This window comes from Tripterygium wilfordii, chromosome 13, assembly GCF_013401445.1.
Source record: "Tripterygium wilfordii isolate XIE 37 chromosome 13, ASM1340144v1, whole genome shotgun sequence".
In the NCBI taxonomy this organism is placed as follows: Eukaryota; Viridiplantae; Streptophyta; class Magnoliopsida; order Celastrales; family Celastraceae; genus Tripterygium; species Tripterygium wilfordii.
In genome coordinates, this window is record NC_052244.1 from 13,957,444 (window position 1) to 13,972,145 (window position 14,702).

Here is a 14,702-nt window from a genome sequence, read left to right on the forward strand (position 1 = left end):
ACTCATCCACACCCTTAAAAGGTGGTGCGTATTTTAGGTGCGCAAATTAAATGCGCATAGGAGAATTCTTTATAATATATATATATAATTAGTCATAATTTATTATCACGTATTTTATTTTGATTTTCGGAACTGAAACGAATTTTGTTTTTAAAAACCAATGATCGAATTTATCAAAATTCTAAAACTGAAACTAAATTTTTAAAAAAATTGTTCGATTTTGATACCGATTTAGTTTTGAACACCCCACTTGTGATCACCATAATTTGTACTTTGATGACATAAAATTTTGAGCGTACAACTTATGATGGGATAATTGAGATATCAACTATTGGGATCCCCATCATAATTGTTTCTTAATGAAAATAATAAAGATACCAGTAGTTGGGAGTATCCCAATTATTTCAATAGTTCAATTTGACGCACAGAATCCAAGTGAATTTGTAACTCCACATGATGCACATAAAATTATATGCGTACAACTCTACACGTAGAATAACTAGGATACTAGCTGCTCATATCTCTATCATAACTTTTTTTGTTTGTCCGAAAAATATCCATTAACAAAAGAAGAGGTACAATTGAAAATGAAATACAACTCATACATGATTTTCCTCCAAACAACCAAATACATCTCTTAAAGCTGGCCCAAGAGGATAAGCATAAAGACATAAGGAATGCAACACAAGGCTGCGGCCCATTTGACCTAGATCTAGGTCACCCTTGCCCGGTTTCATGCAACTTTCCAATTGTCCCTGACCGGCTAGTGCGGTAAGCTTGCTGAGATTGATTCATTGGCACTTGGCATAGTAGAATCAGGTTGCATACCCATCGGTCATTCATCGATTTCCATTGTTGTTGGCTGCGATGAATCATCAAAGCAGATATGAAACCATGTCCATTGCAAATATATCCAAGAGTACCCTTCTTTGAAGAACCCGTTACTAGAAATACAAAATCGCTTCTTCCTAAACATAAGCCTGCAAAACAAGTAGATTTCCAACAAAACATGCCAATCAACCGATAAAATGCTTCGTCAAGAAGCCATAGCAATATACCCTCCAAAAACAAGTTAGAGAAATAGAGAAAAATAGTCATTTAACTAAGAAATTTATAATAAACTTATAAAGAGACTTCAAAATAGGCAGATCTATGGAGGAGGAGGTAGTAGATGTGTGATTTACGCCGCCTCCTCCACACAAAAAAAAGTCTGAAAGTTTTAGTTTTCTAGAGAGAGAAAGAGAAGTCGCAGTTTAATACAAGTATGGAAACTAATACACACTTAATTATATTTTATCTAAGTGCTCTTGCACCACTTGCCAAGCCATTCTCACATGCCTTTCCTCTGTCAAGGTTGCACCCACAGCAAAACGTATGACGAACACTCCATCAACGACAGCATGTGTCATGTATATCCTTCCTGATGCATTAATCGACTCCAACAATTTCTCATTCAATTGATTCACACTTTCTTCTTCATCTGTCGCAACCTTTTTCTTCAAGACTTTCTCAGCAACTGCCTCTGGAGAAACCCGAAAACATACCATTGCAAAGTTTCTGGGGACTGGAATCTCAAATCTACTGTCACCATACACAAGTTGTTCAAAAAGCTTGGCCATTTCGACATGGGTTCTTAAAAGGCTTCGGAGATTAGCGACACCATGGCTTCTTAGTACAAGCCACAATTTCAAAGCTCGAAATCTACGGCTTAGAGTGATCTGCCAGTCCTTGTAGTCAACTACTTGCCTCGAATCGCTTGCTTTGTTTCTCAGAAACTCGGGATTTGTTGACAGAGATCTTGTAAGAGCACCTGAATCTTTCACCCAAAGACAACAACAGTCCAATGGAGTGAAGAACCATTTGTGGGCGTTTAGACTGAATGAGTTTACTCCCTCTACACCGTCGATAAAATGTCGAAATTCAGGGCATACACACGCACTCCCTGCATAAGCAGCATCCACATGAACCCAAATTCCATATTCCTTCGCGACATCGCATAATGGCCTAATTGGATCGACGGCTGTTGTCGATGTTGTACCCACTGTTGCGCATAGAAACAATGGAATCAGTCCTGCTTGTACATCAAATTTTACTGTCAGTTTCATCATTTCAGGGGATAAACCAAACAATGTTTCTTTTGTTGTCCTGATGACTCGAAAATTTTCTGGGTGGATTCCGGCGATTTGGGCAGCTTTTTGGTGCGCGCTATGTGTTTGATCAGATGCGTAAACGACAAGCTGCCCTATCTTATCTCTACCAATTTTTTTCAACATTTCGTCTCTTGCTGCTATTAGTGTGCATAGAATTGCCTCGCAAGTAGTTCCTTGGATAACACCTCCACCATTGCCAGAGAAAAGGAAGGATTTTGGGAGGTTAAGCATTTCTCCGAGCCAATCCATGACTATGCTTTCGAGCTCTGTTGCTGCAGGGGATGATATCCAGCTGAATCCCACCACATTGAGGCCTGAACTCAACATTTCACCAAGAAAACCTGCAGTACTACAAGTTGCAGAGAAGTAAGCAAAGAAGTTGGGACTCTGCCAATGTGTGATGCCTGGCATTATGTGGTTTTGCACATCTTGGAGGATTTTTTCAATTGGTTCAGGATTGTGTGGAGCGGATTCTGGTAAGCATTTTCGGAGATAATTCGGTTCGACTTGGCTAAGAACTGGAAAGTTTTCAATGTTATGATAGTAATCAGCAAGGAAGTCTATCATCATATGTCCTTGCCTCCTAAACTCTTCTGGGTCTAGTGGATTCAATGATTGGTTATCGAAGGAGGAAATGTCATTGAGTTCGTGCTCAAATTCAAGGGAACCCATTTGAAAAGCAAATACTACGTTCAATGGATTGGAAAATTGTAGATTGTGTTGATGTCTAAACATTACGAGAGTCGTCTATTTATGCATGAAATTGCCCTTGCATTGGACTCTGGTAATAATTTTTGAACCGGTTAGTTCAAAAGGTTGAGAAATCGTATTTTTTTAAAATAATTTAATTTATTTTTAAATGAAATAATAATACATTAAATCGAATATTTACTAGATTAGTAAATTATATGTTGTGTTATTTTTATTCCAGCTTAGTCTCTTCTCTTTTATTCGCTAACAAGATCAATCTTCAACCATAGTTTTTAGTACAGGAGGCACGCGACGCCGGCATTTTTCCCGCAACCCATGGTTCACAGTTTGCGGAAAACAAACGTGATGGACACTGGAACCTGAAAAATGAGTGTCCTTAGCACACTGGATAAGAATGAATAAGGTGCATTGCAATTTGAAAAATGAATGTATTTTAAGTTTTATAAACGAGCAGCCCCTCCCCCTTTCATATCTTTTTTCCTCTCTTTTTTTTAGGGTTATCCTTTGTTTGGGTATATGGGCTCATGGATTGTGGATTGGGCTTGTGGGCTTTATTTGTTGGCTTGAGGTAAGTTTGAAAATGAGACTTGTATTTTATGTGCTTATCATTAATTGGATATTGGGGCGAAGTTAATTGGGTTTTTAGGAAAAATTTAATTGGGCTATAAATTTGGGTTTTTCACAATAAATTTAAGAATAAAATAAAAGTGAAAACGACCCGACAAAATTCGGGTATTACCCTTAGGATACTTATTAACACTACCCTATACATACATACATACATATATATATATAGTCACATGCACGTACATGATAAAAAAAATATTAGCAGGTTAACTGTCCGGAATTTAGAAAATATACCAATAGTAATTTGGAAATTGACAAATCTTTGAGTGACTAAAAATTATATTAATCAATGCCTAACTAATGACAATGATACATGTTCTCTTTAGCCCAATAAAAAACTAATCACAAATAGGTAGTCATTTGATGAGGTATATAAAAGTTAAAAAAAAAATAATATTTATAAGAGTTCATGAGAGTATTGGTCTTTGCGACAAGTTATAATTTGTTGTATCCGCTTGTGTATAGACTAGTAATACTAGCATCAAATTTACCTATGACAATTGCAACCATAGAGATTACATTTTCATGTATGAAGCTTCTAAAATAGAGCTTGCAACATCTATCTTATCTTGAAACACATAGTTACATAAATGTTTATTCAATAAACACACACAAAAAAAAAAAACACATCAATACATCATCGTAGCCTTTCATCCATCTTATTTTTAAGTAAAAAGTTCACAAACAAATCCACTTATATTTTTATCTAAATGCTGTTGCACCACCAGCCAAGCCATTCACACATGCCTTTCCTCTGTCAAGGTTGCACCAACAGCAAAACGTATGACGAACACTCCATCAACAACAGCATATATTTCCTGATGCATTAATCGACTCCAACAATTTCTCATTCAATTGATTCACATCTTCCTCAAACTTTTTCTTCTCACAATCAACCCTGTCATTGGCCTTCTTAGCAACTGCCTCTGGAGAAATCTGAAAACAGACCATGGCAAAGTTTCTAGGGACTGGAATCTCAAATCTACTGTCATCCTACACGAGTTGTTCAAAAAGCTTGGTTATTTCAACATGGGTTCTTTAAAGGCTCCGGAGATTAGCGACACCATGGCTTCTTAGCACGAGCCACAATTTCAAGGCTCGAAATCTACGACTGAGAGTTATCTGCCAGTTCTTGTAGTCCACTACTTGCCTCGAATCGCTTCCTTTGTTTCTCAGAAACTCAAGATTTGTTGGCGGAGATCTTGTAAGAACACCGGGATCTTTCACCCAAAGACAACAACAGTCCAATGTAATAAAGAACCATTTGTGGGCGTTTAGACTCAATGAGTTGAATCTGAAATCCAATACGGATTAATAATCCAAACATATAAATATTTCGTAAATAGATGATATTGTCCGATCTTGAAAATTTTTTTTGCCACCCTAACATCACCCACCCCATGATTAAGTCTCGGCAGTATTACCGGTTAGGCCCAATCCACTTAAAAAAAACTCTCCTCTTTACTGTAACGACTAATGCGTCGGCCCACATACCACAATTCTATAGCTTACATAAAGAGAGGGAACACTAGGGGTGTCCATCGGGTTTGTAAACCCGGACCGACCCGATGACCCGGACCGACCCGAGGCTTATCAGACGGGTCTGATACCTTTTTTATCGGTCCGGGCCAGACCCGACCCAATCAGTTTTTATAGAGTCGGGTCTCGGGTCACAATTTATATGATTTTCGGGTTATCGGGTGACCCGATAACCCGGTTGAAATGACCCTTTATATTAAAGGTTGGGCTGCTCCTGGACTTCACTGTGTATTTATAGGCTTGTTTCTTGTGCTCTCTTCCTGACTTTACGATGTGGGATATTGCTTGCCTCAAATATACTGTAAATATAAGTGCATTCAAGTTTCGACACCTGTAAGTTGTAATCCTCTCCTCCTTTTGTTTGCTTTTAACCCTTTATGAAGACCACAAATTTATAGAAAACTTGTGGTGGAAAAGTAAAAAGCGTAATAAATTTAACTTGGCAAATAAAAAAAATGGAAAGAGGAGTATGAGATACTGAGATAGTATAACAAAGAAACCAAAGTGGGATGTCTATCATTTCTCCTCGCTATGTCAGATTTAGTAATTTAGATGTTGTGTGCCTATGCCCATCCTCTCTCCTATCTATGTCATGTTTCACATCAACATGAAATAAAAAATAAAAAGTAGACAAAATAAATATGACTATGATGTCATCAATCAGAAGGAAAAACCATGTGAATTCATGCAACATATCACTTGCGACCACACATATGAAAGGCAAATAGTATTTCGGGATCCCACATCGTAAGACAGACACAGAAGCACAGTCATGTGCTTTTAAAACAACAAACAAACCCATAAATATCTCTGACATTTCTGTTAATGTGAAAGTTCAACCGGGTCGCCGTGTGTAACCGGGTCTAACCCGATAGTCCGATAACCCGGTGGTCTGAAACCCGATAACCCGGATATTCTTAATAGGGTTAATGGTCGGGTCATTCATCTCTTTAAAATTATCGGGTCGGGTCAAACCCGGACCGATAACCCGGGACCCGGACCGATGGACACCTCTAGGGAACACAAATCCGAAGCCCAACTTCCATTCCAAATATGAAATGGTTACGCTTCTAAAATGTTTCTCCAAATTGTACGAGCGGATCACTCTCATTTGATATGAAAGAAAGAACCTGCTGACCAAAAATGAACTGAAAATCGCTAATGCGCCCAAGACTCCAAATTTATCGAAGGTTGGTCTTCTCCACCTCTTTTCCACGTTCTTTCTCGTCAATCTCAGCTTCTAAGACAACCACCCCAACAGCAACTTTCCCAGGAAACCATATAGCTTACATTGTCAAGAAATGCATTTTTCTAGTGCAAACATGTGCCTCTACCAAATCCAAACTCAGGCAAATCCATGCGTTCTCAATCAGGAGCGGTGTCCCAATCTCCGATCCAGACATGGGCAAACACCTTATTTACTCCCTTGTCTCACTCTCGGCCCCCATGTCCTATGCAGACAAAATCTTTAGCCAAACCCAAAACCCAAACATTTTTACATGGAATACAATGATTAGAGGCTATGCTGAGAGTGAAAATCCGAGGCCAGCTGTTGATTTGTATCGCAAAATACATGTGGAGTCCATTGAACCTGACTCCCATACTTACCCTTTTCTTTTAAAGGTCACTGCTAAGTTGGCTGATGTTAGACTTGGTGAAAATGTACATGGCATTACTATTAGAAATGGGTTTGATTCGTTGTTGTTTGTTCAGAACAGCTTGGTTCATTTTTATGCTGCTTGTGGGGATGTAGAGAGTGCATACAAGGTGTTTGATTTAATGATTGAAAGAGATCTTGTGGCTTGGAATTCTGTGGTTAATGGTTTTGCTCTTAATGGTAGGCCCACGGAGGCTCTGACTCTTATAAGGAACATGGCTTTGGAAGGTGTTGAGCCTGATGGGTTCACTATGGTCAGTTTGTTGTCTGCTTGCGCTGAGCTTGGTGCATTGGCCTTGGGCCGGAGGGTCCATGTGTATATGTTGAAGGTAGGTTTAAGTGAGAACTTGCATCCTTCTAATGCACTGCTGGACCTTTATGCTAAGTGTGGGAGCATTAGAGAGGCACAACAAGTTTTTTATGAAATGGGATTGCGGAATGTGGTTTCCTGGACGGCTCTGATTGTTGCATTAGCTGTTAATGGTTTTGGCAAGGAAGCACTCGAACTCTTTAGGAAGATGGAAAGGGAGAAGATGGTGCCTAGTGAGATCACTTTTGTTGGTGTTCTATATGCTTGCAGCCATTGCGGTATGGTGGACAACGGGTTCAATTACTTCAAGAAAATGATAGAAGAATACGGCATTGTGCCTAAAATAGAACACTATGGTTGCATGGTTGATCTGTTGGGCAGGGCAGGCAGGGTGAAAGAAGCTTATGAATATATTCAGAATATGCCTTTACAACCCAATGCTGTTATTTGGAGAACCTTGTTGGGGGCATGCACAGTCCATGGTCATTCAACTATAGCAGAAGTCGCAAAAGCGCAACTTTTACAGTTGGAGCCAAGATATAGTGGAGATTATGTGCTACTCTCCAATCTCTATGCATCTGAGCAGCGCTGGAAAGAGGTGCAAGAAGTGAGGAGGACAATGATCAAAGAAGGCGTAAAGAAAACTCCAGGACATAGCCTTGTTGAGTTGGGAAATCAAGTCCATGAATTTGTCATGGGTGATACATTGCATCCTCAAACTGAAGATATCTACTCAATGCTAGCAGAGATCACAAAGAAGTTGAAAGCAGAAGGATATGTGCCTCACACAGCCAATGTGTTTGCTGACATAGAGGAGGAAGAAAAGGAAAATGCCTTGACTTATCACAGCGAGAAAATCGCAATCGCGTTTATGCTCATTAGCACAGCATCAGGGACTCAAATTAGGGTTGTTAAAAATTTGAGAGTATGCACTGATTGTCACTTGGCAATTAAACTTATATCGAAGGTTTATGATCGAGAGATTGTTGTGAGGGATCGTAGCCGGTTTCACCATTTTAGGGACGGTGGTTGTTCTTGTGGCGATTATTGGTAAATCATGACACAGTTTGTCTCCATTAGTTTATATTTTGATTTTATTGGGGAATAGACAGACATGCTTATTGAATTCTCTCTTCCAAACAATGATGTTTAACGTTCATGTTATACTACAAAGCACAAACCATTTTTCCATTTCACTCTTTTATAGATTGGAGATGAATGGGAATCTGATTTTACTCTGGCCGGTTTCTTGGCGTTGGCGGTCAACTTATGCAGGACCTTTAAAGCAAACAGAAGTGAGAAGAGTGTAAGCAAAAAGATATGCTAGTGTGTCTTTTAGTTTCCAGTATGTAGTTCTTGTCACAGGAGCACCATAAAGTTATAAATCCTTGAGGGTCTGCGGCCCAAAGCAGATAATTCCTTGAATGTGAATGGAGGATCCATGAGCGGCCCAAGGTCCAAAAAATCCCCACACCATTGCAATAGTAATATTGCAATATAATACCACTTGTGTCTTGTGAAGTAAATCGAAAAAAATAAAATAAAATGTGAGCTGTGAGTTGTTTGTTAATATTTTGTTGTACATTTATTAGTATCAGCAATTCAGCATTAACAATAATCAAAAAAAGAATATTTTATCTCAAAGGAGTAGCTTGGGTGACAGGGCGGATCTTGATATTTGTGGATTAAGAGTATGTATTAGGATTCAATTCTGCGTTTGAGATTGCATTTATGATTGAATTGGATTATTTATTGGGACGTACCGCTGTCTAATGGGTTTACCATGCAGGGTAGGCCGGATCTGTGGTGGGCTGAGAGTCTTGGATGATTTCTCCATCACTAAAGAAAAATTAGAAAAATAAATAGAGAAAATAACCTCTTAGCGGCAAATTGGGGAAGAAAGGCGCGCGAGAGACATGGGCGGGTTAAAATTCAAACAAAAATTAAAATTTTGAAAACACAACACGGTATCGCGCCATACCTCTTCACTTTCCTTCCTTGCCAATCTTTCTCATATTTTCTTTCTTGGTTTCGTCGATCTCTCTCTGTCACTCAATCAAAAGCTTCGTATCTCGTTAAGGTGATTCAATCCAAAATGGGGGATCCGGTTCACCTGGAGAGAATGGGCAGAGAACTCAAGTGCCCTATCTGGTAGGTCACGCAGCGCGTCCATTTTCTCTTCTTTCATTGTCTTTTCAAAATTCTCGACACCGATCATAATAAAGAAAAGTTTTTTCCTGATTAGGTTTTGATGCTTGTCTAATTTCATGTTCTTCGTTTCCGATCTTGCAATTTTTGCCGTTCCGATGCGATCGGCTGATGCATTCGCTTAATTACGTAATCTGATTTTTGTTCTCGCAGCTTAAGTTTGCTGAACTCTACAGTTTCTCTTCCGTGCAATCATGTTTTCTGCAAGTGAGCTCCCTTGTTCTTTTGTTCGGTTAATTATGATATTTAGATTTTCAGTTTCAAACATTATATGTATTTCTTTGTTTGTTTCTAGCAAAGATCATTATACTGTTTCTTTACGTTTGTCTGCAGTTTGTGTATTATGAAATCAATGAAATCAGATTCCAGTTGTCCTGTTTGCAAAGTGCCATATAGGCGAAGAGGTGCGTATAGTTTTCATTTCATTCATTATAAATTATTTAGGTTCATACTATCTAGATACATCACTGTCATAATATTTCTTGGATACTCTTGAACATGTCAATGAATTTTGAGAAAGTTACATGGTGTACAAGGTCAGGATACTGAATTAGATCTTACACGATGATTACAGTTACTGTAATACAAGGAAAGCAGTAGACATAGCAAATCTCATTCTCTGATGTTTCAAATGCTTCAGATATTCTTCATGTTTTACGGAAACCTTTTTCATGATTTTTTTTGCAGAGATCCGTGCTGCTTCTCACATGGATAACTTGGTGAGCATTTACAAAAGCATGGAAGTTGCTTCAGGAATCAACATATTTGTCACTCAGAATGCTCCCCCAACAAGATTATCAGGTAATATTACTGAAATGTTAATGGGGAATACAGGACTGCAGTATCCGCACAGAAATTATTACAAAGTGGTGGGACTAGTTATTCATTTTGCTCCTATTTTAAACCTAGTGTGATTGAACCCTTTAGAAATTTATGACATGACATCATCTGTATTTTGCAGAGAAGAATTTCCATCAGCAGAAATTATATTTATTTTCTTCGTAAGTCTTAATATTCTTCTTTATTTTTCTTGAAAAGTAAGAATCACGTATTGGTTATCTGGAGGATAAGAGAAACATTATCTGTGAAGTGAAAGGCTATGTGTAGGCACGAAAATAGTTGTTGAGTGTTCGTTCTTTTTTCACTGTACTTTTCAAGCATTGCTTACTCTATTATAATATATTGTGTACACATTGAGTAAACTCTGATGTAGCTCAAACATTCTAAACAAACTAAATTTAGTCATGTGGTTATACTTTCTTGCAATTGCAGTAGTCTTTATGTGTATGAGTAAACCTTTTAAATTGTTTTAGCCCTTTAGGGATAATTGCAACTCAAGTCAACTTCATGTTTCAGATGAAGAAAAATGTGAAGATGTTGCCAAGTGTGATGGGCAAGAAACATCTAAAGGAAAGAGATTGCGCAAATCAGTTAAACCCAAGCTGTTGGGTCCTACTAACGCAAAGCCTTCCTTTCCAACCAAGAAAAGGGTTCAAGTTCCCCAATATCCTCTCTCGGAGACCCCAAAACAACCCATGAAATCTGGAAATGGGTACGGTGAAAATACTGAGGATGGATCAAAGAGCAGCTCACTCATTTCAAAGGAAAATATGGCTTTAAATGGAAAAGAAAAGCCACAGCTTTCGCCTTTCTTTTGGTTGAGAGATGAAGATGCAGAAAACTTGAGTCAGGATACTGATATGGATCAATCAATAGATATGACACCACCCATTGTTCCTTCTTTCAGTGATATCAAGGACTCTTATGATGACAACCCCACTGGATTCTATCCAACGGTGCGTGTTATGATTTAGCTTAACTTAATTGAGAACATTTTCCAAATCCAAATTTTCTAATTGATGTGGTTGTTAATCACAGTGTTGTTTTTGCATGGTTTGTTGGGTTTATTGCAACAACTTAGTGCAATAAACTTAACTTGTGAAAGTGTCTTAACATGATACAGGGAAAAGTTTGTGGCAAATCCTCTGGCACTGATGTCTTTGATAGCGAGATGTTCGAATGGACACAAAGAGCTTGCTCCCCTGAACTGTTCTCGAGTCCAGTCAAAGAGAAGGTATATCAACTAAATTAATTTCTATTTTGTGTTCATGGTTTTCAATTGTTGTAGTGTCTTTTATTGTTTGCTGAAATTTCTGTGGACTGCAGGTTTCAAATACAAACAGTGAAAGGAATGATGGAAGTCGGCGTAAAATATCTGAGCTAGTGTCACAGTGTACAAATACAAAAGAAAACTCTAGCCATGACAATGCAAGAAAGTTGAATACCAAACAAGGAACTGGTTGTAAGGAAAAGATATCACTGACATACTCATCTTCGAGGACGCGAAGTACTCATTCTGAAATTTTGAAAGAGAAGCCCGACAAGAAAAGTGGGAAGGCTAGGGAAACAGCCAGGAAGAAGTTTAGTAAGAAAAATGCACATCAAAGTAATGTGTTTCATGTTAACTTAAATGAAGATTCTGAAAATTTTAGTCAAACTAGCAAGAGAGTATCTCCAAATTCAGATGATAGTGCGAAAAGGATGAAGGCCTGTTCTAGTACTACTGCAGTGAAACTGACACCTGAAAATCTTCCTGCTGTCTCAGTTAGGGCAGAAAGTGATAACATCTTAGGGACTGGGAGGCTACTTGATTCATCAAGTAAGAGCGCCTATCACGAAACTGATCATGGTTTGAGATCAAAGAGACAAAAGGTAGATTCCCTGAAAATCAGCAGACTTGAAGAAGTTCCTGCAGTTCACAACCAAGCAAATGAAGATACAATTGCTCAAGTCTCCTTGTCTGTTCCTCTGGATGATAATAAGAAAGCATCTGCTTCAACAATACCCAATAAGCATAACAAGGCAATCAGGCTTCCTAGTAGATCAAAATCCAATCGAGAGATGAAGCAGAACAAAAAGGTTTCGTTTGACTGCAGCTCAAAAAATGTTTTGGTTGATGGCATTCAAGACAGTCATACTGATGTTTCTACAAAGGAATTTCACTTGACTGAAAAGATTGAAGGCAGCATTCATGTTTCTGTTGTGGATGGTTTGTTAGAGGCCGAGAAGCTTTCTTTAACAAATAGAGTGGCTTTGAGCAAATGTGGTTCTGTTACTAGTAAAATTCAGTGTTCTTTCTGTCTTTCTTCAGAAGATACTGAGGTACTTCTGTTTCTTGCTTCTCATATGGTTTTTTTCCACCTCATATGTTTATGATAATATGTTGTTTACATATATATTTCCAACAATATATTGTGTTGACAAACATTGCAGGCTTCTGGAGAGATGATCCACTACCTTAACGGTAAACCTGTTTCTGCAGATTATAATGGAGGATCAAAGATCATACATTCACATAGGAACTGCAGTGAATGGTAAACAAGATAAAAAGTTATTACATACTGCTTGCCAACAAGGACATGGATGCATAGGATTAACTATATTCTTTGAAAGTTGGGAAATAATAGGGATGTAAATAATTAGTGTATCTTGAAATTGGGATTATTCAGTAACCGTTTGCCAAATTTAATGAACTCTTATTCTGATTCAAATCTTATAGGTTAAATTTTTGTGCTTGCAAGATAATATAGTTACTCAACCATTCAGGGCCCCAAATATCTATTTTGAAGCTGATACTGCGATTAATCTTGAAGCTGAGTTAGTTCGGAGTCGAAGAATTAAATGCTGTGTCTGTGGACTCAAAGGCGCTGCACTTGGGTGTTATGAGACGAGTTGTCGCAAGAGTTTTCATATTCCTTGTGCAAAGTTAATCCCACAATGTCGGTGGGATGCTGTAAGTTGAATCATTTCTATACTCGATATGCACCATTTACCTTTAGCATAGTTATAGACTTATATGCAACATATACCTGTATATTGTACTTTCTTTCCCAGATATACGTACCTTATTTTTACCGATTCTTGGAACAGGAAAATTTTGTTATGCTATGCCCCCTTCATCTCTCCTCAAAGCTCCCAAGTGGAATTTCCGGATCTCAGGAAAGGAAACTAAAGAAATGCATTCCAAAAGTGTAAGCTTTCTCTTTTAACGTAATATGCCCTATCATTAAGTCTCAGCATCTCTGTTTATATGGGTTCTTTTTTTTCCTTTCCAGCAAGCCATACACTCAATACAACAATGTTGCTGATATAGATGGCATGAATGCAAGTAGGAAGAGGAAACTGTGTAAAGCATTTGACAAAATCGTTCTATGTTGTTCAGCTCTCACAGTTGGAGAGAGGGTATCAGAATCTCTATGTACTGCTTTCTTTGTGTTTTCTAAGAAATACATTCTAATTCCTCGTTGATTAAATTAACTGCAGGAAATTATTTCTGAATTTGAGAGATTTTCCGGAGTTACAGTATTAAAGACTTGGAATTCAAGTGTCACCCATGTTATTGCATCTGTAGATGACAATAAAGCATGTAAAAGAACCCTCAAGATTTTGATGGGCATCTTGGAGGGGAAATGGATCTTGAATATTGAGTGTAAGTATTGTTGTTTTTCTATCGTATGAACTTAATCGCTATGATTTTATGAGGTCCTAATTTTGTAGAACCTTACCAATTCCCTTCTCTGCGGTGTTCTGTTTATAGGGGTTAAGGCTTGCATCAATGCTATGGAGCCAATTGATGAGGAGCAATATGAAATTACTGTTGACATTCATGGAATCAGAGATGGTCCACGTCTTGGTAGACTGCGAGTTGCAAACAAGGTTGGTTTTTTCTTGCTTAAACCATCTTAACAAATTGGAAAAAAATGTTTTACCTTTTTTTACCCAGAACTAGTCATGACGAAAAATAATATTTTGTTCTCTAGGTAAATCATGTCTGATCTCACTGGTGCTTCTGTTTAGCCATGCTTATTGTTGCATTTTTTTTCACTTGTATCACATCATATTACTACTACAATTGGCTATGATAGCTTCTGTTAAGCTAGCTTGCATTGCTACAATTCTAGTCATATCTGAATTTTAATGTGCATTACATCGCTTAATTCTTTTTCTTGTTTTCAGCAACCAAGGCTTTTTGATGGGTTCATGTTCCATTTTGTGGGAGATTTCGTACCTTCTTATAAGAGTTATCTGCAAGATCTTGTAGTAGCTGGTGGAGGAGCTATCCTGCATAGAAAGCCTGTTTCCGGACAGGTATTTGGTTCACCTGCAGCTTCAACCTTCATAGTTTACAGCCAAGAGCTGCCTGAAAGGTGTGATCCGGGTAAAAGTATTATGACTCTTAGTAAGAGGCATTCTGATGCAGAAGCTCTGGCAAGTTCCACAGGAACTACAGTAGTAAGCAACTTGTGGGTTTTGAACTCCATTGCAGCCTGCAAATTGCAAGGTATTGGTGAATGACGTAGATTGTAGGCTCCTATAGGTAATGGATGTATAATCTTCGTTAATTATGCGTCTTAATCTTTATGTCAAAGACATGTATTGATATCTATTCGGCATAATCTAGTTATATGCTTCAAAGAAACTTGTTGCTAAGCAACTAGGA

General features: G+C 38.1%; 3 protein-coding genes and 1 pseudogene across 3 annotated transcripts; 2 read left to right on the plus strand and 2 right to left on the minus strand.

The window, feature by feature from the left end:
* Positions 1-569: 569 nt before the first annotated feature.
* LOC120012386 (tyrosine decarboxylase-like) lies at positions 570-2,971 on the minus strand. Its single transcript, XM_038863798.1, has one exon. It carries the CDS (start codon positions 2,883-2,885, stop codon positions 1,287-1,289), a length of 1,599 nt encoding a protein of 532 aa, XP_038719726.1. The 5' UTR covers positions 2,886-2,971; the 3' UTR covers positions 570-1,286.
* A 142-nt stretch (positions 2,972-3,113) lies between these two features.
* Positions 3,114-4,890, minus strand: LOC120012626 (annotated as a pseudogene).
* Positions 4,891-5,285: 395 nt separating this feature from the next.
* On the plus strand, positions 5,286-8,185 carry LOC120012247 (pentatricopeptide repeat-containing protein At4g21065). Its single transcript, XM_038863583.1, has one exon. It carries the CDS (start codon positions 6,189-6,191, stop codon positions 8,046-8,048), a length of 1,860 nt encoding a protein of 619 aa, XP_038719511.1. The 5' UTR covers positions 5,286-6,188; the 3' UTR covers positions 8,049-8,185.
* Positions 8,186-8,957: 772 nt separating this feature from the next.
* LOC120013863 (protein BREAST CANCER SUSCEPTIBILITY 1 homolog) lies at positions 8,958-14,651 on the plus strand. Its single transcript, XM_038865824.1, has 14 exons — positions 8,958-9,145; positions 9,356-9,409; positions 9,536-9,606; positions 9,890-10,003; positions 10,559-10,998; positions 11,166-11,276; positions 11,369-12,364; positions 12,476-12,576; positions 12,809-12,995; positions 13,133-13,233; positions 13,318-13,444; positions 13,526-13,691; positions 13,800-13,918; positions 14,219-14,651. Exons 1-14 carry the CDS (start codon positions 9,090-9,092, stop codon positions 14,555-14,557), a joined length of 2,982 nt encoding a protein of 993 aa, XP_038721752.1. The 5' UTR covers positions 8,958-9,089; the 3' UTR covers positions 14,558-14,651.
* The last annotated feature ends 51 nt before the right edge of the window (positions 14,652-14,702 follow it).